This window comes from Lampetra fluviatilis, chromosome 57 (genome assembly GCF_964198595.1).
Source record: "Lampetra fluviatilis chromosome 57, kcLamFluv1.1, whole genome shotgun sequence".
In the NCBI taxonomy this organism is placed as follows: domain Eukaryota; kingdom Metazoa; phylum Chordata; class Hyperoartia; order Petromyzontiformes; family Petromyzontidae; genus Lampetra; species Lampetra fluviatilis.
In genome coordinates this window covers 3,334,889-3,361,276 of record NC_136331.1, presented here as the reverse complement: position 1 = coordinate 3,361,276, position 26,388 = coordinate 3,334,889, and the positions used below count along the sequence as shown (strand labels likewise).

Below are 26,388 nucleotides of genomic sequence, written 5' to 3'. Positions count from 1 at the left end.
CCCTGTGAGCCATTCGGCTCTTGAATCGGGTGCAACCGCAACAAACAAAAAACAAAAACATGAACAAAAAACATCTTAAAGTGACTATGTGACTGAGTGCAAACAGAAAATCCAAGAAAAGACAGCAAAATATTGCAGAAAAAGCATCGTACACCAACGCTGTGTGCAAAAATCCCAGTGGGATGCAAGTCAAACAACAACAACCACAACCACAAGACAACTTAGATTAAGGCCATCAGTCTAACTTTGTACTACAACAAACAAACATGGCCAAACCGAAAAACTTTTCGAAATCACCAAAATAAAGCCATAAAAGAAATGAAACAAACTCATAGGAACTGTGACCGAATTTTCACAATAAACAACGTAAACAACATGTACTACCAAACTCTGCAGCCAAGGAGTGGGGTGGGAGATTGTGCAAATCTGACACAGAATCGAACCCAAGCCCTTCTTGGTGTGAGGCACGAGCATCACCACTGGGGGCAACCCTGGGCACCCTGCAAAACGTCACCTCGACTCAAATTGTAAACGTCGTGGGTTTACTCTGCAACACACAACCGGGTGTGCCGAGCTTGTAACTAACTGCCACGTATTGCTTACGAGACAAACCCTTAATAATTGGCTGTGTCGGGTGGCGGTGGGTTAACGACACATTTGTATTTGAACGTATTGGGCGGTATTTCACCGGTGGTGCGCGGTATATATATATAAAAAAACTGAATTTTGCGGATAATAAAAAAAAATTCCCCCAGAACCGGTCAGAAAATCTTGTGTGGGGTGGTGGTGGTGGTGCGTCAAAATGACACCGAAGTGGTTTTGATTCAAGACTGTTTTATGAGGACCCCGGTGTGTTATGCTGCACTAGTCTAGCGCCGTATACGTACATTTACGCGATCTAACCCCAAAAAAACCTTTCATTGTTAAGAACAATATTGTCCACGAAAACCGACCGATTGCCACGTGTTAAAGTGAAAGTATTACTGCGTGCATTTTGCTGTTTTCGAGTCTCTTGGGAAGCGGTCGCATAATCTGTCGCGTTGCAAATAAAAATTGCTCTTTTCTTGGGGGGGGCGGGGATGGGGGGTGAGATTGTGGGGCGTTGGGGGGCTTTGTGAACTGACCTTGCCCAAGGCTCTGTCCGCCACATCCAGACTCGACTCCCATGGTTGCTCTGAGTCGGGCAAGACAATGAGATACAGTGTGGCAGTGCAAACGCAACAAGGACAAAGATGTCTCTCCCTTTTGTAGCCGGCACAGCTTGTTGAGGCAAAGTGCAGTGAGCGAGCGCCTGTGAGGGCCGGCTTGGTGCACGTGGGGGTCAGTGTGACCAGCACCACGTACTGATGTCTTTCCAGCGCTGATGTCTTTCACACACAGCAATAAAGACCAAGACCCCCCCCCCCCCCCCCGTCTAGCCTTAACAGACTGTTGGAGCAAGTTCTGTTCGCGAGTAGCACCTGTGAAGGCCAGGACTGTGCACGAGGGGGTGGATTGCCAGCACCACGCCCGGCCGCCTTTGTCTCCCTAGCTGCGATGTTTACACACCGCACCAGGTACTCATTTGAGGCTGAGTCGACCTAGGGTAGGCCCAGGACCAGTTCAAATAATCGTCACCGGTGTTGGGCGTGAGCAGGAATCGGGTTCGTGGAGCAGCACGCTAACCGCTACACTATGACCCAACAAAAGACAAAGACACCCGCATACCTCAGTAGTCCCCATCTTCATAGCCACAATCCACTATCACCCACACAACCATATTTTACGCTGACTCAGGCCGTGAGCTGGAGTCAAACTCGGGTAGTTGGGTCCGTAGCACAGCGCGCTATCTACTATGCAGCCGCACCCCCCCCCCCCCGCCTGTGCTTCCAGTGCAAACACAAAGACATGGACGCACACACAAAAGGAGGGTCGCGCCTTCGGCATGTTAGCGAGCCGGTACGTGTGTAGTATGCCTTCGGTTTTTCCTCATAAGCACGCTAAAGAAAGCTCTTCTCTATCAAGCACGGTCAGCTTTTATCACAGTCAAAACATTGGCGATGCCAGGAGAGGGCTGGAAAGTCGCGCTGGCACCTGATAGGGCTCGATGTGGTACCAGACCACCAGCGCTTCCATACAAGCTTGCCCACTTGCACGGGCGCCAAGGTGGCTAGGAGATGTTAACTACCTCGCCTGGTGTACAGGAGGTCGTGGGTTCGATCCCGATCCTGACGCCTGCTGCTGTATATTTGGAGTTTGCGTGTCTCTCTCATCATTATCACGGTGGCTAGGAGATGTTAACTACCTCGCCTGGTGCACAGGAGGTCGTGGGTTCGATCCCGATCCTGACGCCTGCTGCTGTATATTTGGAGTTTGCGTGTCTCTCTCATCATTATCACGGTGGCTAGGAGATGTTAACTACCTCGCCTGGTGCACAGGAGGTCGTGGGTTCGATCCCGAACCTGACGCCTGCTGTATATTTGGAGTTTGCGTGTCTCTCTCTCATCATCACGATGGCTTTGAGATGTTAACTACCTCATTCTAGATTTGAAGCTTTCGTGACTGCAAGGAATCATCTTCTTAGGTTTTTTCGGTAAAGTCACGTAGAAAGTAAAATAAAATAAAAACAAAAATCACGACGTTTCGGAGGCAACACAAGTCTCCGTCATTAGGTGGGACCGTCACAGCCAGATTAGCTGTATCAAGTAACTACCTCACCTGGTATACAGGAGGTCGTGGGTTCCATCCCAAACCTGACGCCTGCTGCTGTATATGTGGAGTTTGCGTGATCTCCCCGTGGTTGAGTAGATTTTTCTCCCGGACCTCTCGGTTTTCCCTCCGTTTAGAAACCGTGTGTTTAGAATGTTTAGCTGCTGTAAATTCCCACGTGATGATAAGCCACTTCGTTGGGCTATCATTTGTAATAGCCAGGTCGCTTCTGAAAAATAGCTATATTGCTCGGTGGGCATTACCTGGTAAATAAAAAAATATCTTCTTGGTTCTGTCGGTAAAGTCACGTAGAATGGAAATAATAAAATAATAAAAATACAACATAATAAAATAATTATCACGACGTTTCGGCCACAACGCAAGCAGCCGTCCTCAGGTGGAGAGCAGGTCTGTCGAGAAGACTCTGTCTCCTCTCTCTCTGTCTCCTCGACAGACCTGCTCTCCACCTGAGGACGGCTGCTTGCGTTGTGGCCGAAACGTCGTGATAATGATTTGATTCTGTTTTATTTTTATTATTTTAATATTTCCATTCTACGTGACTTTACCGAAAGAACCAAGAAGATGAATCCCTGCAGTCACGAAAGCTTTAAATCGAAATAAAAAACTAGTTTAGTTTATTTTTGCGAATGGAGCGGCTCTCTATCGGAAGGTTGTGGGTTCTAAGCCCGGTTTGGGAGGTTTGACTCAGCCCATCAGCCTTCTGGGGATCAAAAATTTAACCCGTAAAAACAAAGTTTTTCACTATAAATCCTTTATATGCGTGGCATCGGTTTTATTTTATTATTCATTTCTGTTTTTCTTGAGTAAGAGTTTCATTTTTATCACATTGGTATTTTAAATTAAATATGAAAAAAAAAAAATCCTAAAAAGTGGAAAATTTTGGAAAAATGTTTTCACGAAAATAAATTGTCACGCACAACGAGTCTGTGTGCAAAATGTCAGCTCGATTGGATCACGGGAAGTGGGTTAAAAAACGACCGGAAGATTTGCACGGTCGTAAGCGCGCAAGCAAGCAAGTGAACTTAATATAAAGGATTTAAAAAATAGGTACGGCTTTGTGAGCAACGTCATCAGCGCATGTCCTATGGAGAGACTCGCCCCTGTCATCGGACTGTGGAATTTCCACCACTGGCTGAGGTGCTGTAAACGGGAGTTGGGCACCAATGCCTCACTGCTCAATGTACGAGTAAATCACTTGGAATTTTATTTGGCATCAGAATTACTCGTGGCCTGAAGCTCTATAATTGCATACTACCCCTAAAAAACACACACACATTTTACTCGTATAACATCAGCTTTGGATTGTACATTACTCAAAGACTCTGGACGTCTATACCCTGAACATCTGTGAAAAAGAGCTTATAGATAATCGGATTCCTCCAGTACAAATACACATTCTAATGATTCTGAACCGTATGTTGAGCGCTGTGTGGACGCAGTGGATATCTAATATTGGTAGGAACCACCTGGTTCCACCAGCCCACGGGATTATTGTGTCCGTCCGTCGTGCATCCAAAAATGGGAGGGGAGGGGCTGGGTGGGGATGGGTGGGGAGGGTGGGGAGGGGCTGGGTGGGGAGGGGCTTGGTGGGGAGGGTGGGGCTGGGTGGGGGGTGGGAGGGGTGGGGCTGGGTGGGGAGGGGCTGGTCACCCTGTGGTGCCCTTAGAAAACTCAACGTTTAACCTACTCACGCCGGCTTGTGCCCGCCCTCACAGTCGGCCATATTTGCGGAATACACCACGCCGCCGTTGACCCTGGCCATTGACCGAACAACCCAACGTTCCTACCAGCTCCCTCCGCAGGAATGTGTTTTTAGTCCACTTTGAGGGCAGGGTTGGAGGTGTCCAGAACAGATGAGCCCATAATGACACTCGCCGACAGTGCTATGAAGTGGTGCCTCTCACGCAGTGGTTCTCAGAGTGTGGTCCCCGGAACCACCAGTGACCCATCAGTAGAGACCACCAGAGGCCCAACCAGTGGACCACCAGTGGACCACCAGTAGAGACCACCAGTGCACCACCACAGCAATTTTCTTGCTGTGGTTTTCACACCTTGTGATGATTGCTTGTGTTGCAATGGAAACGTCGTGAGAATTTTATTGTTTTATGTTTATTAATTTATTATTTTCCTTCTACGTGACTTTACCGAAAGAACCAGGAATATGAATCCCTGCAGTCACGAAAGCTTTAAATCGAAAAATATTTTTTTTGTAAGTAGTATTTAGAGAGAGAAGTGAAATGCATGTTGTCACGGTGGGGGGGGGGTAGCTGGGTGGTCCGTGGAAATGTTTGCATCAGCTGGGGCGGTGGTTCCGAGGGGCCAAAAAAGTTTGACAAACACCGGTCTAATGTAAACAATAAGACCTTGTGAAATGTCTCTCCTTCACCTCTACCATCCTTACAATTTCAACGAAATCACCATTTATGCATTCTTGGGAAGTGGCCGTTAACCTTGGGAAGGGGGCACCTCATCTCTCCCTGTGCCAGTTATTCGCCTTGAAGGTAGTTTTTGGCCGACAGCCAAAAAAACACCGTAGGCTAAAACGTGAAACGGTGGCAGCATCTGGCTCCTATCACGCCGTGTGTTTTAGAAACGCGATTTGGATATATAACGCGTTTAATGTATTGAGGAACGCGATATTTTTATAGCGCGGACGCCAATTGGATATGCCACGCGATCGAGTGAACGGAACTACGGTCGCACGAGTAGAAATCGGCGGTCGTACGGCTGCCTTGGGTGTAGCATCGTCGCACAAGGCGGGATGCTGCTGGATGCTTCTAGATGCCTACCCACCACGCGACTCGGTCTTTGTTCGGCCTGCGTGCGCATCTCGCGTGTTATCGCGGACTCTGCTTTACCCCTAAATTATATATCATTTACTTTAACCGCGATTTTTCCTGAACTGTGACTCTATATCGTATCACGCGATGCCACTGAACCACAGTGTACTATGTGTGTAGGGGCGTCCCTCTGTTAGACCTCCACGTGCGGCTCAATCTTCACCGCGTGTTGGACCTAGGGACAACTTTCAGGAGGGCGCCACGGTAGCGAGATGTTAACTACCTCTCCTGGTATACAGGAGTTCGTGAGTTTGATCCCAACCTGTATGTTTGGAGTTTAAATGTTCTCCCCGTGGTCACGTGGATTTTTCTCCGGATGTTCCGTTTTTTTCCCTCATCATTTAGATCAACGTCACGCGTTTCGAGTTTTTGGCTGCTGAAAATGTCCACGTGATGAGCCACTTCGTTAAACAATCATTTGTGATAGCCAGGTCGCTTCTGAAAAATAACAATGTAGCTCAGTGGGGCCTTACCTGTTGAAATACAAATAATTTGGTTTACCTGGCCCTTATTAGTAATATTTCCTGCACGGGATCCATGCCACAGCCAACGACCCATTGGTTGAAAACCGCTGGTCGATAAGAGACCCGAGTTTTCTTTTTTGTCTGGCGATAAAATATACATTTTTTAAAGCAATTTGCCCGCTTCTGAGAAAAATGCTTTCCTGTGAAAGTTAATGACTGTTATTATTACGCTTGTTTACCCAGCAAGGCTTCGCGGAGTCAAGATTTTTTTCGGTTTAGTCTGGCCAAGTTTTCGCAATAGGGGGCGATGTTTGTACTGTTGTGTGCGATCCCAATTGAGTCATTTGCAGGTGATTTTTTTTTTGATTTGGTTGTTTGGCCAATGCCACTTACACTGGGGTTTTTGTTGGCCATGGGGAGAAACTGGAAAACCCGGAGGAAACCCACCCAGAGGGGGGAGAGAGGTGTGCCTGAGTCAGGAACCGAACCAAGGCTCTTCTTGCTGCGAGGGGCGAGCATGTTGCCACCACGCCGCCCTAATTATCCCTTCCACAATTGGAAAACCTTGATTACCACCGGAGAAGAGACAGGCGTTGCGTATGCCACAATAGGGGCACCACAGTGGCAAGATGTCAACTACCTCGCCTGGTATACAGGAGGTCGTGAGTTCAATCCCGACCCTGACGCCTGTACATTTGGAGTTTGCGTGTCTCTCTCCCCATGGTCGCGTGGATTTTTCTCCAAGTCCTCCGGTTTTTCCCTCCACGTTTAGAATCTAACGTCACACGTTGCGAGTATTTGGCTGCTATACATTTCCACACGACGACAAGCCACTTCGTGATGAGCTTTCAATTTTGATGGCTAGGCCGCTTCTAAAAAAGAGCCATATAGCAGTTCGGTGGGACCTTACCTGGTAAAATAAAAAAAATGTTGAGATATATTTTAAAAGAAGTGGCAGTTTTTTCTTAACGTTAAGAAAAAAACGCCACTTAAAAAAAAATTGCTGTGGTTTTCACACCTGATGATGATTGCTTGTGTTGCAATCGAAACCTCGTGATAATTTAATCGTTTTATTTTTATTATTTTGTTATTTCCCTTCTACGTGACTTTACCGAAAGAACCAAGAACATGAATCCCTGCAGTCACGAAAGCTTAAAATCGAAAAATGTTTCGAGTTTCGTTTATGTGCACGTGTTCCACTCTACGTGTAGACTTTGAAAAGCTGCAGCACGCTGGCCATGTCCAAAGCCGGAATTTACACAGATGGTCTCCTCTCCCGCACGCCCCCTTTGAAGCGCGGCGGCCAGCTGAGCCCATTGCAGCGACAGGTTTAAAATATATATGATTTTGCTCCCTTGTAACCCAAGTCGCCGTGGTGCGTGACGACGCATCCCCCCCCCCCCACCGTGCTGTGGACACGCGGCTACGAGATACTCGGGTAACCAGACTCCCCGGAATGCCGCTATAAACCACGCTCGCTCCTACCTCTTTACTTACCCTGCTGGAGTATCGGCCGCATCGATCTATCTTGCCTGCATGTGGCCGGACTTTGTGGACACGCGGCTACGAGATACGCGGGTGACCAGACTCCCTGGAATGCCGCTATAAACCACACTCGCTCTTACCTCTTTACTTCCCCTGCTGGAATATCGGCCGCATCGATCTATCTTGCCTGCATGTGGCCGGACTCGGGCGGCAGAATTTTTTTACAACGGGGGTACACCGGAGTTTGTTCGACAGGCAGAAGGGGGGGGTCGGGGGTCCACATGTGGTGAGGTAAAATGTGGGTACTGCCACCACTTCCAGGACGTCCGGACAGCCAGCGTACGGAGCTCCCTCTGTTAGAGGCCCCGTCTGCCAAGCAATTGCAGAGCTGCACCTTTATTTAACATTTGTTGTGCATCATCTTTTTTTTAACCTTCAACTACGAGTAATCGGGACGGGTCCCAGTGACTTTGTTGGCACCGAGTGAGCCGAACAGCCCGGGCCACGGCTGAGCGCGGAATCAGCGCGGCCACCTAATCCAGGCAAATCCTGCACGTCGCTCAATCGGCCCCTTGCGGGGAACGAATCGAGCGGGTGAGGGGGGCTCCAGCACTCTCTCTGTCTTTCCCCCTTTTCACATCGGACGTCGCGTCATCGCCCCCTAATTAATTACGCCCCCCCCCTCCCCTGAACCGTGGAGAGAACCACCCCCCCCCCCCGGTGGCAACCGAAGGTTCGATGGGGGGGGGTAGACCGGGAAACTGCCGCGTGTTCACTTCCTAAATTAAGCTGGTGGTCTGGATAAGTTCCCGGAGAGCCTTTTGTACAGATGTGCAGAGATGGGATGAGTGGGCAATGATCGGGTTGGGGTGGTAGGGGGGCCGGGTCGTCTGCACCCGCGTACAGTATTTGGCTGCTGCTATACATTTCCACGTGATGATGATAAGCCACTTCGTTGAGCTATCAATCGTGATAGCGAAGGTCGCTTCTGAAAGATAGCTATGTAGCAGCTCAGCGGACCTTACCTGGTAAACAAAAAAACACATTCCTGCGGAGGGAGCTGGTAGGAACGTTGGGTTGCTCGGTCAATGGCCAGGGTCAACGGCGGCGTGGTTTATTCTTCAAATATGCCCGACTGTGAGGGCGGGCACAAGCCGGCGTGAGTAGGTTAAACGTTGAGTTTTATAAGGGCACCACGGGGTGACCAGCCCCTCCCCTCCCCACCCAGCCCCACCCCTCCCACCCCCCACCCAGCCCCACCCTTCCCACCCAGCCCACCCTTCCCACCCAGCCCCTCCCCACCCTTCCTACCCAGCCCCTCCCCTCCCAGCCCCACCCCACCCTCCCCACCCAGCCCCTCCCCACCCAGCCGCTCCCCACCCAGCCCTTCCCTGCACGACGGACGGACACAATAATCCCCTGTGGGCTGGTGTAACCAGGAGGTTCCTACCATTGAAATGTTTTAGTTTAGTTTAACATAATCAGCAACAGGTGTTGCAGGTAGTTGATGAGTGGATTGGATGATTGGGAATTAGCATGGATGGTGGAACTGCTTGTGGCTATGTAAGGACACCGCAGCAGGGCACGGCTAGGAGATCTCCTGAAACTGGGGCGGTAGCTGCTGTTGTGTTAATGTTACGGTGGTTAAAATGATGACGTCACCCCGTTGCTGCTCTATTTAAGACCGGGAGCAAGTGGAGGGCTTCACCATTCTGGCAAATTGCCCGATGATGCCGGATGTAATTACCAGCGAAACGTCGTACTCACAATTGTAAATGTTGTGAATTCACTCTTCAACACACCGGTGGGCTAAAGTAGTGAACTTATTGTCTTTTGTCAACATGACACTTTTTTGCTGATTGGCCGTGTCGGGTGGTGGAGGGTTACGACACATTTATAAATAACGCGATCTAACCCAAAAAACGTTTATTATGAATTATAATGAAAATAAAGAATACAGGCGGTGTGCGGTTTGCGACGGTCCGATTTGCGACGTTACTATGACGCCTCCGTGGATCGGTTAACGACGCAGAAACTTGATTTACGACTCCAGTCGGTGTTAAATGCTGCAGCTCGTTTGATAGGAAACAGAAATGTGATCCGATCACGAGTTTGACACGTGGAGAGCAGCACTCGCTAACTATTAAATACAGGATCGCGTACAAGTCATGCCTACTCATCTTCAAGAGTCGTTTCCATCAATCGTCGATCAGTGCGCACCAGCTGCAACAGACCCAGGTCGACTCCGACTACGATTCGCGGGCTCGCGGCGACCCGCTGCCGTACCCGCGTTTAAACCTCGTGCGATGCGGCCACCGCAGTTTCGGGGTCTCCGGCCCAAAAACCTGCTAGCTCACGGTCGGTAGCCACCCCTGAGTACAAGCCAGTTTCCGCAACAGACTCAAAACGGTGTTGTTTCAGAGAGCCAACTTTGACGTGTGATCAATGTGCATTCGTGATGGTCTGGACTCGTAAGAGTGTGAAATAACAAATGTCATTACTTCTATACTCTTTGGTTTTATCGGTAAAGTCACGTAGGTAAAAAGTAAAATAAAAAATAATTTATATATTTTTTAAATAGAAAATAAATATTCTTTTTTAATTAAAATAAAATAAGAATGCAATTTTTTTAAAATAAAAAATACATTTTTTTTTTACCTACGTGACTTTACCGAAAAAACCAAAGCGTATGGACCCTTGCAGTCACGAAAACTTCAAATCTAGAGTTATTACTTCTGACACAAATCCCGGAAGCGTCGGCCCAGTTTCTGACATGACTTTGCGTGGAGCTTTTGTTTATTCTTGAGTGTTTGTGTATATGTGTGGATTCATCTTCTTGGTTCTTTCGGTAAAGTCACGTAGAAGGGAAATAATAAAATAATAAAAATAAAACGTAATAAAATACAATTCTCACGACGTTTCGGCCACAACGCAAGCAGCCGTCCGGCTGTGTGTGTGGATGTTTACCGAATTAAAAAACCCGTTAAATATGGCCAATTTAAAAAGGAAAAATACATCGGGCGAGTGATGTTTCTACCGTTTATGGGAAAATAACGATCCGGTTGACATGAATCTGATTTACACCCATGGGGTTTCCGTGTACGCATTGCTCAACGTCATGAAAGCTGGGACCGCCTGTATTATAGTCTACAATCTAGACTTGGCAAAGTTCTTTCCTACGCAATGCTGTGCACACCTTTGTGTGCGGTTATAGTGTTCTCGGATGTGCTGCTGACACGGAAGGTCGTGTCGCTAGGTTTAATGCAGGGAGTGATTTCCTACTCAAATTGAGCGTTTAGTTGGTGCTCATTTCCTGTCTTGATGGGCAGTGGGCACCACCCACTGAACGGTGTTTCCACAAACTCAATGGGCGGCGTTGCCACCCACTCATTGGACTGTTACCACCCACGAGAAGATGCTGCCATCCACCGAACGATGTTGCCACCTGCTGGATGATATTGCCACCCACTCGATGATGTTGCCACCCACTCACTGGACGATGTTGCCACCCACGTGACGATGTTGCCACCCACCCACTGGACCATGTTGCCACCCACCCACTGGACCATGTTGCCACCCACTGGACCATGTTGCCACCCACTCACTGGACGGTGTTGCCACTCACTGGACGATGTTGCCATTCACAAAGCTCATCGGATTCCTCCAGGACAAATACATAAAAATAAAGAAAGAGGGTCTATGATCGGCAGGTCGCTGGTGGTGGTGGTGGGGCTCAGTAGGACATACAGCTGATGTGCATCTACTGGTCATCTCAGTCGGCCAACCCATGGCACCTGGGTCTGTCCCGTGATCTGTCAGCAAGCCTTTGACACTTAACGTGGCCTCAAAGTGCACCTTGCCTGGCACAGGCGCCGTGGTGACGTCGCCGTCACTTAGTGGCGAATGGTGGGTAATGGTATTGGTGGTGGGGTAGTGTGGGTGCTTCCAGGATATTCCGCCAGTGTGGAAAAAGTAGAAAAAATATCCTCTAGACGGTGGTGGGATGGGGGGTGGGTGGTTCTCATCCGTCAGCAGTGACGCGAGTAAGCAATTGCAGGGCACCACCTTTGTAATTTTACGCAACGAACCATCCCAACTCTGCCGCTGTGGAAAATTGGAGGTCATCCCATCCCGTTAGGCGTTTGTGCCGTAATCTCGACCCGCTCTCGGCCCTTTGCCAAGTGCGTGGCTCAATAATTTATTTGAGGTCGTGTTTCATTCACACGAGGTGTATCCTTACGGACTGCGGCTGTCATTCATTAGTCATGGGTTTGAGGATTCGGTGTAGGGGAGGGAGGAGGGGGGGTTCAGCGTGGTTGGCGGTGGTGTCAAGCTTTTAGCTACGATATCGGTGACCCGCGCTCAATTTTTGTTGACGAATTTGCATTCCATTGGAACCTCATTTGGCAGTAAAAAATATGATAATTGTTTTTTTACCCTTCTATCTGGCAACAAAACTGACACATTTTTTACAAGGAGTCATGTTTACATAGACCACAATACCTGCAGTCATAATGCAAACAAAAACACAACTCTGATAATGTGCACTGTCCTTGAAGTTGATTGGTCCACACCCGAGACAGCTTTCCAATGGTGTAAATGCTTACCCCGAGCTCTCATACTCTGATGGTGTATTGTCTTTGAGTTGACGTCATCTGGTCCAACCCATGTGAGACTAGGCTCTAAGGAAAGCTGTCTCGGGTGTGGACCAATCAACTTCAAGGACAGTGCACATTATCAGAGTTATGTTTTTTGTTTGCATTATGACTGCAGGTATTGTGGTCTATGTAAACATGACTCCTTGTAAAAAAGGTGTCAGTTTTGTTGCCAGATAGAAGGGTAAAAAAACAATTATCGAATTTGCATTAGTTTTTTTATTCTTACACTCGCTTTACCCCCAGCAGAGAGAGCCTCGTTTGAGTTTCAAGCCCTCTCCTTGAAGGAGACTCCTGTCAAGGTTTAGCAGTCAGGGAGGGGGGCATCGTTGCTGTTGCTACTGCTGTGTGCGATTCCATAATTGAGTAATTTGCAGGGTTTTCAAGAAATTCTGCAGTTGCCACGTTGGCGAGATATGAACTCCCTCGCCTGGCATGGGAGGTCGTAGGTTCAATCCCAATCCTGACTCAAGCTGTTTATTTGGAGTTGCATATATCTCTCTCTCATCATCATCATCATGGTGGATAGGAGATGTTAACTCCCTCGCCTGGTATACAAGAGGCCGTGGGTTCCATCGCGACCCTGACGCGTGGATTTGTCTCTCTTATTCCCTTTGGTCGCGTGGATTCTTCTCCGAGTCCTCCGGTTTTTACCCTCACATCTGGAATCGACGTCACGAGTTTAGAGGAGTATTTGGCTGCTGTATATTACCACGTGATTATGAGCTTCTGAAAAATAGTTTTCTTGCAGCTCAGTGGGCCTTTCTTGGTAAAATAAAAAGTAAAAAATGATAGGGATGTTTGGCCAATACCATTTACATTGTGCGTGGTCTTTTTCTAGTTACCGGGCAGGAGTATCAGAATTTGTTAAAATCACGCCTGACGTGGCCCTTGGTAATTCCCCAATTAACTTTTGAGACTCCAGTTTTTGTGCCTTACACTGCTCGTTAATTTCACATTGGCCATTATTCCCCGGCGCGGTTTAGGATCGCGCTCGTGCACACGTGACGGCGCTTGTTTTAAAATCTGCGGAGGCGTTTTTATTAACGCGGCCGATTTACGAGATGCGGACGATGCTCTTGTTACGCGCGCGGTCGGTTTGTTACCAACGCACCCGTTGTTGTCGCGTGCGCTCACGGTATGGGGAGCGGTAGGGTAGCGGCAGAGGTCGCAACCGGGTACCCGATACCCGTACCCTACCCGATACCCGGCTACCCGTTTGCGACCCTGGTGCGGCCGGGTACGGGTAGACCGTGACTCACTGGTGAGTAACCGTTTGTCACTCATTTCCCAACGTCTTGTCTCTTCTCACAATTCAAGTTCCTAGAATCAACCCACCCACGCCTGCAACATGGCTTCATCCCAGAGGTCGCAATCAGGTACCCGATACCCGTACCTTACCCGTACCCAATCGGGTACGGGTACCCAATCGGGTACGGGTAGGGTACGGGTACGGCCGGGTACGGGTACCCGTTTGCGTCCCTGGTGTGGCCGGGTACGGGTAAGGAATCAAAACCCGTTTGCGACCTCTGGGTAGCGGTTAGCGCGCTTCGCTATGAACCCAGCGACCCGAGTTAGATTCCCGCTCACGGCCAACGCCAGTGACGATTATCTGAACCGGTCGTGGGCCTCCCTTAGGTCGACTTAGCCCGAAATTAGTACTTGGTGTGGTGTGTAAACATCGCCACTGGGGAGACAAAGGCGGCTGGGCTTGGCGCAGGCCACCCACCCCCTCATGTGCCACAGTGTCGGCCATCAAAGGTGCTTGCCGACAGCACTTTTCCCAACAGTCTGTTAAGGCTACACAGGCGATCTTTGTCTTTTGCTGATGATATTCAGCTCTGCGTGATCCCGCGCTCTCGCCAATTTGCCAACGCGCTTGCTCTCAGCTCTTGCTGCTGCCTCCCGCTAATGGCTTCATTAGTTTATGGAGAACAATAATTGGCAATAAAAATGTTGCCTATTTTTATCGGCTGCCGTTATTCGTTGAGCGGGCATCCGTGCGAGGGTCACGTGGCCGTGGTGGGGGGCTTCGTTTACTGGAATACGTGTTTACGTTTTGGTGGAATGTTCTCCCCATATCACGGAGGCTTATGCAATAAAGTAAATTTAAAGTATCTCCGATTAGCACGTATGGTGCAAAATAATTTCAACATACTTGTATACAAAGCAGATTGTTATTTCATTTCTATTATTATGATCATTTACCCAGGAAAGCCTCACTTAGCCATGGTGATTTCAAGGTGATGAGATGTTAATTACCTCGCCTGGTATACAGGGGGTATACAAAAATCAGGTAGATTTTTTTTTGCCGGGTCCTCCGATTTTTCCCTCCACATTTAGAATCAACATGACACGTTTTAGAGTACAGTAAAACCTTGGATTGCGAGCATAATTCGTTCCGGAAACGTGCTTGCAATCCAAAGCACTCGTATATCAAAGCACTCGTACATCAGTTGTGGTCACGTGACGCTCGACAGACAAAGCGTATACGTACTACTCGTATTGCAAGACCTCGCTCGTTTATCAAATTAAAATGTATTAAAAAAATGTGCTCGTCTTGCTAAACACTCGCAGAACAAGTTACTCGCAATCCAAGGTTTTACTGTATTTAGCTGCTGCACATTTTTCCACACCGTTGAGCTATCGTTTGTGATAGCCAGGTCGCTTCTGAAATAGAGCTCCATAGCTCGTTGCGCCTTACCTGGTTATAATAGTCTCCTTCTTGGTTCTTTCGGTAAAGTCACGTAGGGAAATAATAAAATAATAAAAATAAAACATAATAAAATAATAGATTTTATTATAAAAGATTGTATTGTGTTTTATTTTTATTATTTTATTATTTCCCTTCTGCGTGACTTTACCGAAAGAACCAAGACGATGAATCCCTGCAGTCACGAAAGTTTTAAATCGAAATATAATAGTCTTGTTGTAGGATGGTGCGGCCAGGTCTTTACAGTGTTGCTTCTTGATAATCCGAATTGAGTAATTTGCAGGTAATTTTCCAGCATTGGGATGTTTTGGCCTCAATAGCGGTTACATTGTGTGATTTGTTTTAGCTACGGGAGGAAACCGGAGAATCCGGAGGAAAAACCCATGCAGAACAGGGGAAGTACAAACTCCACTGGCTCACATTCACCCATTCTCACGCACTTACCCAACACTGTGCAGAACAGTGGGAGAACACACTTGTCACACACTCACTCACTGCAGAGCAGGGGTATAACACACACACAGATTCACCCACACACTCGCTCATTCATTCATACACTGTCACACACTCACTCACACTCTGCAGAACAGGGGTAGAACACACTTGTCACACACTCACTCACACTGCAGAGCAGGGGAATAACACACACACAGATTCACCCACACACTCGCTCATTCACTCATACACTGTCACACACTCGCTCACACTCTGCAGAACAGGGGGAGAACGTGTAATAATACCATACATGTCAACCCATACGGTTTTTTACCCCGTGTTTTTTGTACGGGAAAATGTAGTTTTCAAGTCCATACGGCGTACAGCCGTTTCGATATGGGGCGGAAAAAAAGTTTGTCAATCGGTTTGTGTTTCTCCCTTGTGATGGGACTTTGTCGGGTGACCCTTGAGATTTATTAGGGCACGGGGAGAACAATGAGGTCTGAATTGGTCTGTAATGAGGTCGGCACTGATTGGTCTGTAATGAGGTAGGCACTGATTGGTCTGTAATGAGGTAGGCACTGATTGGTCTATATTGAGGTAGGCACTGATTGGTTTGTAATGAGGTAGGCACTGATTGGTCTGTATTGAGGTAGGTATGTAATAGCCTGATTTAAGTCTCCCCCTTTTACGACGTTTCGCAAATACGTGTCCGCTACCCGATTAGCGTCGCTTCATCCCCCACACACGTTCACGTCGCTGACAGCATCATCCGTCCTTTCTCATATCCGTCACGTCTCCTCGGGCCTTTCCCTATCAGACAAAGGTCCCCCGTATAGCCTTAATAGACTTCTGAAGAAGGGGCCGTTAGCGCGTAGTATTTCACGGTGATGGTGGTTGAACAACAGTGTGGACAAGACGAAAAAGTCACAGGACGTGCAGCACCGTGGGACGTGGTGATGGATGGGCGACGTGGCGACTGACCGCCAGCGAGCGAGCGAGAGAATCCTGAGCGGGTGCTCGCTCATCAATCAACCCGCGACCGCTTTACGTTTCTACGGGAAGAAAATAAATGAGTGGAAGCCGGTTTGTTTTTACTAAGCGACTCCGGCACCCCACGGTTGTTGTTAAGGACGTGGCCCTGGGGGAGCCACACGTACCACGTGACCTATCAGACAAAGGTCCCCCGTATAGCCTTCATAGACTTCTGAGGAAGGGGCCGTTAGCAAGCAACTACTATGGTACGCCCAGAACCAGTTCAGATAATCTTAGAAATATATAAATATTCAAATATATTTTCACTCGTACATGTTACATCTATACCTATTTATGATATATTTATTTACATATACCAACATTTATAGATGGTAATACCCCGATTTATGTCTGCCCCTTTTATGTCTTCGCAAACACGTCTTCACTTTATTATGAACACCGCTGCACGATTTGCGTCGCCTCATCCCCCACACACTCACGTCGCTGACGGAATTGTCCGTCCTCTCTTATTATCCGTCGCCTCTCAGCCTTCCAGTACGACTACTACTATCCACGACTGCTACCCACTACTACCACCTCCCACTGCTACCCTGTAAATTGCTTTGATTGACTTTGTTTCGATATTCGTCGTCGCACCTTTCAGGAACGCATCCCCCTCCACCGATGTAAACCGGGGTATTCCTGTATATTTTATTTATCTGATTTTAAACTGAACAATTTTAATTTTACCAGGTAAGGCCCACAGAGTTGTACAGCTTTTTTTCAGAAGCGACTTGGAATTGATAGCTCAACGAAGTGGCTTATCACGTCGAATTTTGTCGCATGTTTCCAACTGTAGATGGAAAAACCGTAGCACCCGGAAAAAAATCCACACGAATACAGGGGAGAGAGACACGCCAACTTCAACTATACAGCAGGCTTCAGGGTCAGAATCGAACCCACGTCCTGCTGCATACCAGGCGAGGTAGTTAACATCTAACCACCGTGATGGTGATGAAAGAGAGACACGCAAACTCCAAATATACAGCAGCAGGCGTCAGGGTCGGAATCGAACCCACGTCCTGCTGCATACCAGGCGAGGTAGTTAACATCTCCTAGCCACCGTGATGGTGATGAAAGAGAGACACGCAAACTCCAAATATACAGCAGCAGGCTTCAGGGTCGGAATCGAACCCATGTCCTGCTGCATACCAGGCGAGGTAGTTAACATCTAACCACCGTGATGGTGATGAAAGAGAGACACGCAAACTCCAAATATACAGCAGTAGGCGTCAGGGTCGGAATCGAACCCACGTCCTGCTGCATACCAGGCGAGGTAGTTAACATCTAACCACCGTGATGGTGATGAAAGAGAGACACGCAAACTCCAAATATACAGCAGCAGGCGTCAGGGTCGGAATCGAACCCACGTCCTGCTGCATACCAGGCGAGGTAGTTAACATCTCCTAGCCACCGTGATGGTGATGAAAGAGAGACACGCAAACTCCAAATATACAGCAGCAGGCTTCAGGGTCGGAATCGAACCCATGTCCTGCTGCATACCAGGCGAGGTAGTTAACATCTAACCACCGTGATGGTGATGAAAGAGAGACACGCAAACTCCAAATATACAGCAGTAGGCGTCAGGGTCGGAATCGAACCCACGTCCTCCTGCACACCAGGCGAGGTAGTTAACATCTCCTAACCACCGTGATGGTGATGAAAGAGAGACACGCAAACTCCAAATATACAGCAGCAGGCGTCAGGGTCGGAATCGAACCCACGTCCTCCTGCATACCAGGCGAGGTAGTTAACATCTCCTAGCCACCGTGATGGTGATGAGAGAGAGAGACACGCAAACTCCAAATATACAGCAGCAGGCGTCAGGGTCGGAATCGAACCCACGTCCTCCTGCATACCAGGCGAGGTAGTTAACATCTCCTAACCACCGTGATGGTGATGAAAGCGAGACACGCAAACTCCAAATATACAGCAGCAGGCGTCAGGGTCGGAATCGAACCCACGTCCTCCTGCACACCAGGCGAGGTAGTTAACATTTCCTAGCCACCGGGATGATGATGATGAGAGAGAGAGAGACACGCAAACTCCAAATATACAGCAGCAGGCGTCAGGGTCGGAATCGAACCCACGTCCTCCTGCATACCAGGTGAGGTAGTTAACATCTCCCCAGCTGCAGGGCGGCGGTTAGGTTGCGTGCGGAGTCTGGAGAGAGAAGATGGGGGGGGTTGAGTTGAGGGGGGGGAGACGTGGCGTCCGCCTTCTTCTTCCGGCTTGACGCATCCGGCCTCTCACTCTGTCGTCGCCAGGAGCTGGAGTTCCACGGCGTGATGCGCTTCTACTTCCAAGACAAGATGTCTGGCAACTTCGCCACCAAGTGCATCCGCGTGTCCAGCACGGCCACCACGTCGGACGTGGTGGAGACGTTGAGCGAGAAGTTTCGCCCGGACATCCGCATGCTGACGGCGCCGCGGTACTCCCTCTACGAGGTTCACTCCAGCGGAGGTGAGAGGGAGGGAAGGGAGGGGGAGAGGGAGGGATAAGAGGGAGGGATGAGAGCATCAGTGGAGGAGATTCAGGGTTAGGGTGTGATTAATAATCATGATGTCGATAATAATACTAATTTGTAATGCGCGCAGTGTTAGTTCACTCCCGCAAAGAGAGCGAGAGAGAGACAGAATTAAGGGTGTTGTACAAGTGGTTGCTGTTGGGTGTTGTTTGTTAATCCGTTTGTGGCGGTGTTGACAAGTGCTGTGCTGTTCCAGCGTTGTCGTTGCTGTGGGCATTAATGCTACACTGGTGCCAATGCTTCTACTAATGCTGGTGCCAATGCTGGTGCCAATGCTGGTGCCAATGCTGGTGCCAATGCTGGTGCCAATGCTGGTGCCAATGCTGGTGCCAATGCTGGTGCCAATGCTGGTGCCATTGCCGCTGGTGGCCCGCTGGTAATTGTTGCCAATGCCACGTGCTGTCGCCCAACCGCCTTATCCCCGTGCCGCCCGTGCAGAGGAGCGGCGCCTGGGGGAGCACGAGAAGCCGCTCGTCGTGCAGCTCAACTGGAACAAGGACGACCGCGAGGGGCGCTTTGTGCTCAAGAACGAGAACGACATCGCTCCCGTCAAGGTGCCCACCCAGCAGTCCTGCCAGACACCCAGCCACCCACCATCCAGTCAGCCACCCACCCAGCCAGCCAGCCACCAAGCAAGCCATCCAGCCAGCCAGCCAGCCACCCAGCCAGCCACCCACCCACCCAGCCATCCACCCAGCCACCCAGCCACCCAGCAAGCCATCCAGTCAGCCAGCCAGCCATCCACCATCCAGTCAGCCAGACACCCTGCCAACCACCCAGCCACCCACCCAGCCACCCAGCAAGCCATCCAGTCAGCCAGCCACCCAGCCAGCCACCCAGCCAGCCAGCCACCCAGCCAGCCAGCCATCCAGTCAGCCAGCCACCCAGCCACCCAGCAAGCCATCCAGTCAGCCAGCCACCCACCCACCCAGCCACCCAGCAAGCCAGCCACCCAGCCAGCCACCCAGCCAGCCACCCAGCCAGCCACCCAGCCAGCCAGCCACCCAGCCAGCCAGCCATCCAGTCAGCCAGCCACCCAGCCACCCAGCAAGCCATCCAGTCAGCCAGCCACCCACCCACCCAGCCACCCAGCAAGCCAGCCACCCAGCCAGCCACCCAGCCAGCCACCCAGCCAGCCAGCCAGCCAGCCAGCCATCCAGTCAGCCAGCCACCCAGCCACCCAGCAAGCCATCCAGTCAGCCAGCCAGCCATCCACCATCCAGTCAGCCAGACACCCTGCCAACCACCCAGCCACCCACCCAGCCACCCAGCAAGCCATCCAGTCAGCCAGCCACCCAGCCAGCCACCCAGCCAGCCAGCCACCCAGCCAGCCAGCCATCCAGTCAGCCAGCCACCCAGCCACCCAGCAAGCCATCCAGTCAGCCAGCCACCCACCCACCCAGCCACCCAGCAAGCCAGCCACCCAGCCAGCCACCCAGCCAGCCACCCAGCCAGCCAGCCAGCCAGCCAGCCAGCCAGCCATCCAGTCAGCCAGCCACCCAGCCACCCAGCAAGCCATCCAGTCAGCCAGCCACCCACCCACCCAGCAAGCCATCCAGTCAGCCAGCCACCCACCCACCCATACCCGCCCATACTCTCCTACGCATGCCACCCAGCCAGCCAGCCAGTCACCCAGCCACCTAGCAAGCCACCCAGTCAGCCATCCAGCCAGCCAGCCACCTAGCAAGTCACCCAGTCACCCAACCAACTACCCACCCACCCATGCAGGCATGGACCCATCCACCCACGCACACGCCCACTCTTCATAAGTGCTACTGCTACGCAGATTTTTCACAGTAGAGGGGGAATGGTGATGTTGCTGCTGCGCTGCTGCTGTGTGTCTTGCCAATAGAGTAGTTTTCAGGTCCATTTTTTCATAATTGTTGAATTTTTGGCCAATACCGGTTGTGTAGTATTGGAGGATATTTAGCGAGGGGAGGAGAAAACCGGAGAACTAGGGAGGGAACAGGGAGAGAGCATACAAACTTCACACACTCTCACTGATATTCAAACACATTTACACTCGCTCACACAACAACACCTCCAATTAGCACGGTTGGCTTTGTGCGGGGCGAAATACGTTAAACACACGCGCATACAAGAGCCACCGTTTTCCACTCTGTGGCGGTGACGTCACGGCGGCGCTTGTGCCAGGCCAGGTGCACTCCGAGGCAACGAGAAGTGTCGGAGGCTCGCTGACAGAGGAGGTCACGGGACAGACCCAGGTGCCATGGGTTGACCGCCTGAGACGACTGGCAGATGCACCACACTAGCTCACACAAATACAAAGATTCTCCATATAGCCTGTAACAGACTGTTGGGGCAAGTGCTGTTGGCGTGCACCTATGTAGGCCGGCACGACACACGAGGGGGTGGGTGGCCAGCACCACCCCGGCCGCCTTTGTCTCCCCATTGTCGTGTTGACCCGCTACGCCACCGCTCCCCACATGCTCACATTCACACACACTCACTATTTGTAGAACACAGAAACTGCACTCAGAGACTGCATAACAGGGACGAGAGAGAGAACGTAGAAACTCTGCACACAAGGCAGGCGCCCGTGTCAGGAATCGTGTGTGTATTGCGGCGTACGCAATACACACATGTTCCAAAATGATGAAAAATAGGTCATACCCTAAGAATAGATTTAACTTTTTCTGAAAGGATAAAGCCTAGTCTTATTCTTCATCATTGTACTGGCAAGAAGGTGGCCCATAGATGCACACCTTTCCACTTTACACGTAGAAAATTGAGAAGAGGTTTTACACCCTTTCTGAAAGTGCAAAACAGCTATTCTTATCTTTCATCATTTTTGGATGCTGGCAGGAAGGGTCCCATAGATGCACACACGGGTTCGTCTCTCCGTGTCCAAGCCAGAATTTCCTCAGATTCCCGCCTTGCCCCGTCCCGTTTGATGCGTGGCGGCGGCCAGCTGAGCCTACCCCAGAGGTCGCAAACGGGTTTTGATTCCTTACCCGTACCCGGCCGCACCAGGGTCGCAAATGGGTACCCGTACCCGTACCCAGCCGGGTACGAGTACCCGTTCCCTACCCGTACCCTACCCGAAATGAGCGACAAACGGTTACTCACCAGTGACTCACGGCCTACCCGTACCCGGCTGCACCAGGGTCGCAAACGGGTACCCGTACCCGGCCGGGTACGGGTAGCCGGGTATCGGGTAGGGTACGGGTATCGGGTACCCGATTGCAACCTTTGGGATGAAGCCATGTTGCAGGCGCGGGTGGGTTGATTCTAGGAACTTGAATTGTGAGAAGAGTCAAGACGTTGGGAAATGAGTGACAAACGGTGACTCACCAGTGACTCACGGCCTACCCGTACCCGTACCCGGCCGCACCAGGGTCGCAAACGGGTAGCCGGGTATCGGGTAGGGTACGGGTATCGGGTACCCGATTGCAACCTCTGGCCTACCCCCCCCCAACCCCTCTATCGCGTGTGTCACCTGGCGGCGCGCGGCGCAGAAGGTGGAGCGTAACGGTGCCGGCAAGGCGGAGAAGGAGGGCGTGATGCAGAACTTCAAGCGCACGCTGTCCAAGAAGGAGCGCAAGGAGAAGAAGAGGCGGGAGAGGGAGGCGTCGTCGCGCTGCGAGGAGGACGAGGAGAACGCCCCCGACGTTGGCGCAGCCCCGCAGGCCGACAGGTGGCTGCACACGCACGGCACGCGCACACGTACATGTACACGCGTACACGCACACACGTACATGTACACGCGCACACGTACACGTACACGCGCACACGTACATGTACACGCGCACACGCGCACATGTACACGCGTACACGCGCACACGTACATGTACACGCGCACACGTACACGTACACGCGCACACGTACATGTACACGCGCACACGCGCACATGTACACGCGTACACGTACACGTACACGCGCACACGTACATGTACACGCGCACACGTACATGTACACGCGCACACGCGCACATGTACACGCGTACACGCGCACACGTACATGTACACGCGCACACGTACACGTACACGCGCACACGTACATGTACACGCGCACACGCGCACATGTACACGCGTACACGTACACGTACACGCGCACACGTACATGTACACGCGCACACGTACACGTACACGCGCACACGCGCACATGTACACGCGTACACGTACATGTACACGCGCACACGCGCACATGTACACGCGTACACGCACACGCTTACATGTACACGCGCACACGTACACGTACACGCGCACACGTACATGTACACGCGCACACGCGCACATGTACACGCGTACACGCGCACACGTACATGTACACGCGTACGCACGTACATGTACACACGTACGCGCGCACGAGGACACCAGGTCGTAAAGATCCCCCCCCTCTTGCCTGTGCGAAGAATAAATATACAATTTTTCGATTTGAAGCTTTCGTGACTGCAGGGATTCATCTTCTTGGTTCTTTCGGTAAAGTCACGTAGAAGGGAAATAATAAAATTTAAAAAAATAATAAACACAAACAAATAGACATTATTATTTCTTGTTGCCCGTATTGAAACGGCTGTACTTCGTATGGACCTGAAGACTCAATTTCCCTGTACAAAAATACGGGTAAACCGTACGGGTTGACAGGTATGGGTGTGTTGGAGAGTAAACCCACACGATCTATTGTGGGTGTGTTGGAGAGTAAACCCACACGATCTATTGTGGGTGTGTTGGAGAGTAAACCCACACGATCTATTGTGGGTGTGTGTGAGAGTAAACCCACAATCTACTAGGGGTGTTTACTCTCCAACACACCGGTGTGCTGAACTAGTGTAATGACACCGACACACATTGCTACTCGGAGCCTTTTATTTAGGCACAGCACCAACACTAGGCCCGGGCTTTGTTTTCGATGCTTGAACTCTTTCCGAACGTCACCTTCTCCGTGTGCCTTCCCCTTTGATACTCCCCGAGCCCCCCTTTCTGGTAGCTCGCTCGCCCCACTTAATCCAAACCTCCTCCACCAACAGTGGTCAACCGTCACCCCTACTGTCCGCCCTCGCTTTTCCCGCATTTTACGTTCAAAATCTCTCCTCCAATCCCTTTGAACCCTCGTCTCCCGACCAATCGCTCTGGAGGCCCTCTCTAGGTAACGGCGGTGAGCGAGTGGAAATATTGAAGTTGGGGGGGGTGGGGGAACCCTTTGACATCCTGACTGTCCTCGGTCATTATACTAGTAACAAATTGGCGTGCTCTGTTTACGTGACAAACATTACTACTTGGCGGTGGCGGCGGCTTTAACGACACACATTTATATTTGCGTGATCAGACCCCAAAAAATCCTCTTGTGGAGAACGAAATTTATTTAAAAACGTGTTTGGTTACCGACGCGTTGGGGCGGGGGGCAGTTAGGTAACGGCGGTGAGAGAGTGGAAATATTGAAGTTGGGGGGGTTGGGAAAGCTTTGAAATATAATTATTTGATAAAACGAGGCTCTTCAAGGAGAGCGGCGGTGGCGGCGGGGGGAGTGGGAGCTGTGTAAATAAATGAGCGCCAAAGCGTCACGCCGTGCGGCCTTTTGTCCCGGCAAACGGCGCGAGTCGTGAATTTTACCGAGCGTTTCCTGCCCGGCGATGAGTCTAATAACGCGCGGCTCGGGCAAGCGCCGTTGTAGGGAGCACAGCCCTGCAATCGCTCGCTCGGACGCTGCCGTTGGAAGAGCATCCACTAGGTTGGTTGGCTACGTACGGTACGGAAGACGATCTCCGTACGTGCATGCAGAGAGCGAGGTTGTTTTGGCCTACAGGCGACAGCAGCACCGTTAGAGACGTAACTGCGGTTGAACTCGGCGGTGGACAGGCAGGTGGGTGGGTGAGAGAGGGGGGTTTTAAGAAACTCGCTCGGATAGAGCCCCCATAGAGAATACTTGGTCACCTTTTCCAGCAGTTGCAAGACTGCATCTTTACCTTTTAAACTATACACTGTTTTTTTTATTTTGCCTACCGAGCTCACGGTGCTCTTTTTCACATGCGACGTGGCCATCACAAATGGTGGCTCGACGAAGTGGCTTATCGTCATCTATCATGTGGACATTTATAGCAGCCAAATTCGATAAACGTGTGATGTTGATTCTGAATGTGCGAGAGACATGCAAACACCAAATATACAAATGCATTTGACCCGTTCCTCTGCCCAAACTTCCTTGCGATGTCTTCTTCTTGGTTCTTTCGGTAAAGTCACGTAGAATGGAAATAATAAAATAATAAAATAAAACATTAAATAATTCTCACGACGTTTCGGCCACAACGCAAGCAGCCGTCCTCAGGTGAAGACCAGGTCTGTTGGGGAGACAGACCTGGTCTTCTCACCGCTGTCTCCCCGACAGACCTGGTCTTCACCTGAGGACGGCTGCTTGCGTTGTGGCCGAAACGTCGTGAGAATTATTTTATTACGTTTTATTTTTATTATTTTATTATTTCCCTTCTACGTGACTTTACCGAAAGAACCAAGAAGATGAATCCCTGCAGTCACGAAAGCTTTAAATCGAAACTTCTTTGCGCTGGTCACATATTTCATGGTGGTGTGTCAAGCAACACGTGTGCCACACCACCTTTGTCTCTCTACCCCCCCCCTCCCCACCGTACCCACACCACACGCCTTATGGGTTTCATACCATCCTCAGTTGATGGTCGATAACTGCCCTTCCCTTAGCGGGTGCTCACGCGGCTAAATGCTGTGTATCCTTTGGGAGTGAATCTTTGCTTTCGATTGCCAACAAAACACAGGGCAATCACGTGGGACAATCGCAGCTCCTTGTTGCGGCAAAATTGTTTTCCCAATTTATATGTTTTATTATATTTTTCGTACAAAGGGGGCCAGGAAAACAAATTGCATTTGGGATTACTGGGGTGACTGAGCGACGCTTAGCCCCGCACTAATACAAATCCGGGTTGGAATCCAGGCATCCACTCGGCATTTAATAATTTACGTGATTTTGTTAATCAACAACAGCAATAGCCGGCGTTCGTTACTAAATGGCGATGACATCTCTACGGCGCTTGTGCCAGGCCAGGTGCACTCCGAGGCCGCGGGAAGTGTTGAAGGCTCGTTGAAAGGAGGTCATGGGACAGACCCAGGTGCCATGGGTTCATACACACATGTCCACTCTCAACGTAAGGTTTCCGCAGGCCTATAATATGAACTCTTGCCTAGCACGTAGTAGGTTTACGCTGCCAGTTTTTCGTCGTTGAATTTTGGGTTGAGCTACGTTATGATCTGAGTAAATTTGTGTTTTAAAACCCCACCAAACCGCGACACGGCCAAACAAATGAATTTGTCACGTGGCGTTACAAGCTTTTAACGATGCACAATTTATTATTGTTTTGACTCGCGCTCACTGGTGAGTTGAAGAATGAGTCTCGCAACCAAACTTCTCAAATAAAAATTTGTGATTTTGATTTAGCAATTGGCGAAATCATTGCGTGGCCTAGCCCCAAAAAATGTTATAAATCATGAATTCTACTTCTAATGTCCGAACCTTGCGATGGACAAAGATCCCACGCAAG

General features: G+C 50.3%; 1 protein-coding gene across 8 annotated transcripts in view; it reads left to right on the top strand.

The window, feature by feature from the left end:
- Positions 1 to 26,388, top strand: part of AFDN (afadin, adherens junction formation factor) — a 206,259-nt gene that overhangs the window by 45,318 nt on the left and 134,553 nt on the right. For all 8 annotated transcript variants that reach the window (XM_078880327.1, XM_078880331.1, XM_078880325.1 and 5 more), the window contains exons 2-4: positions 18,604 to 18,799; positions 19,302 to 19,417; positions 22,343 to 22,521. In XM_078880327.1, the coding sequence (XP_078736453.1) occupies positions 18,604 to 18,799; positions 19,302 to 19,417; positions 22,343 to 22,521 (491 nt within the window). The remainder of the gene's footprint in view (positions 1 to 18,603; positions 18,800 to 19,301; positions 19,418 to 22,342; positions 22,522 to 26,388) is intronic.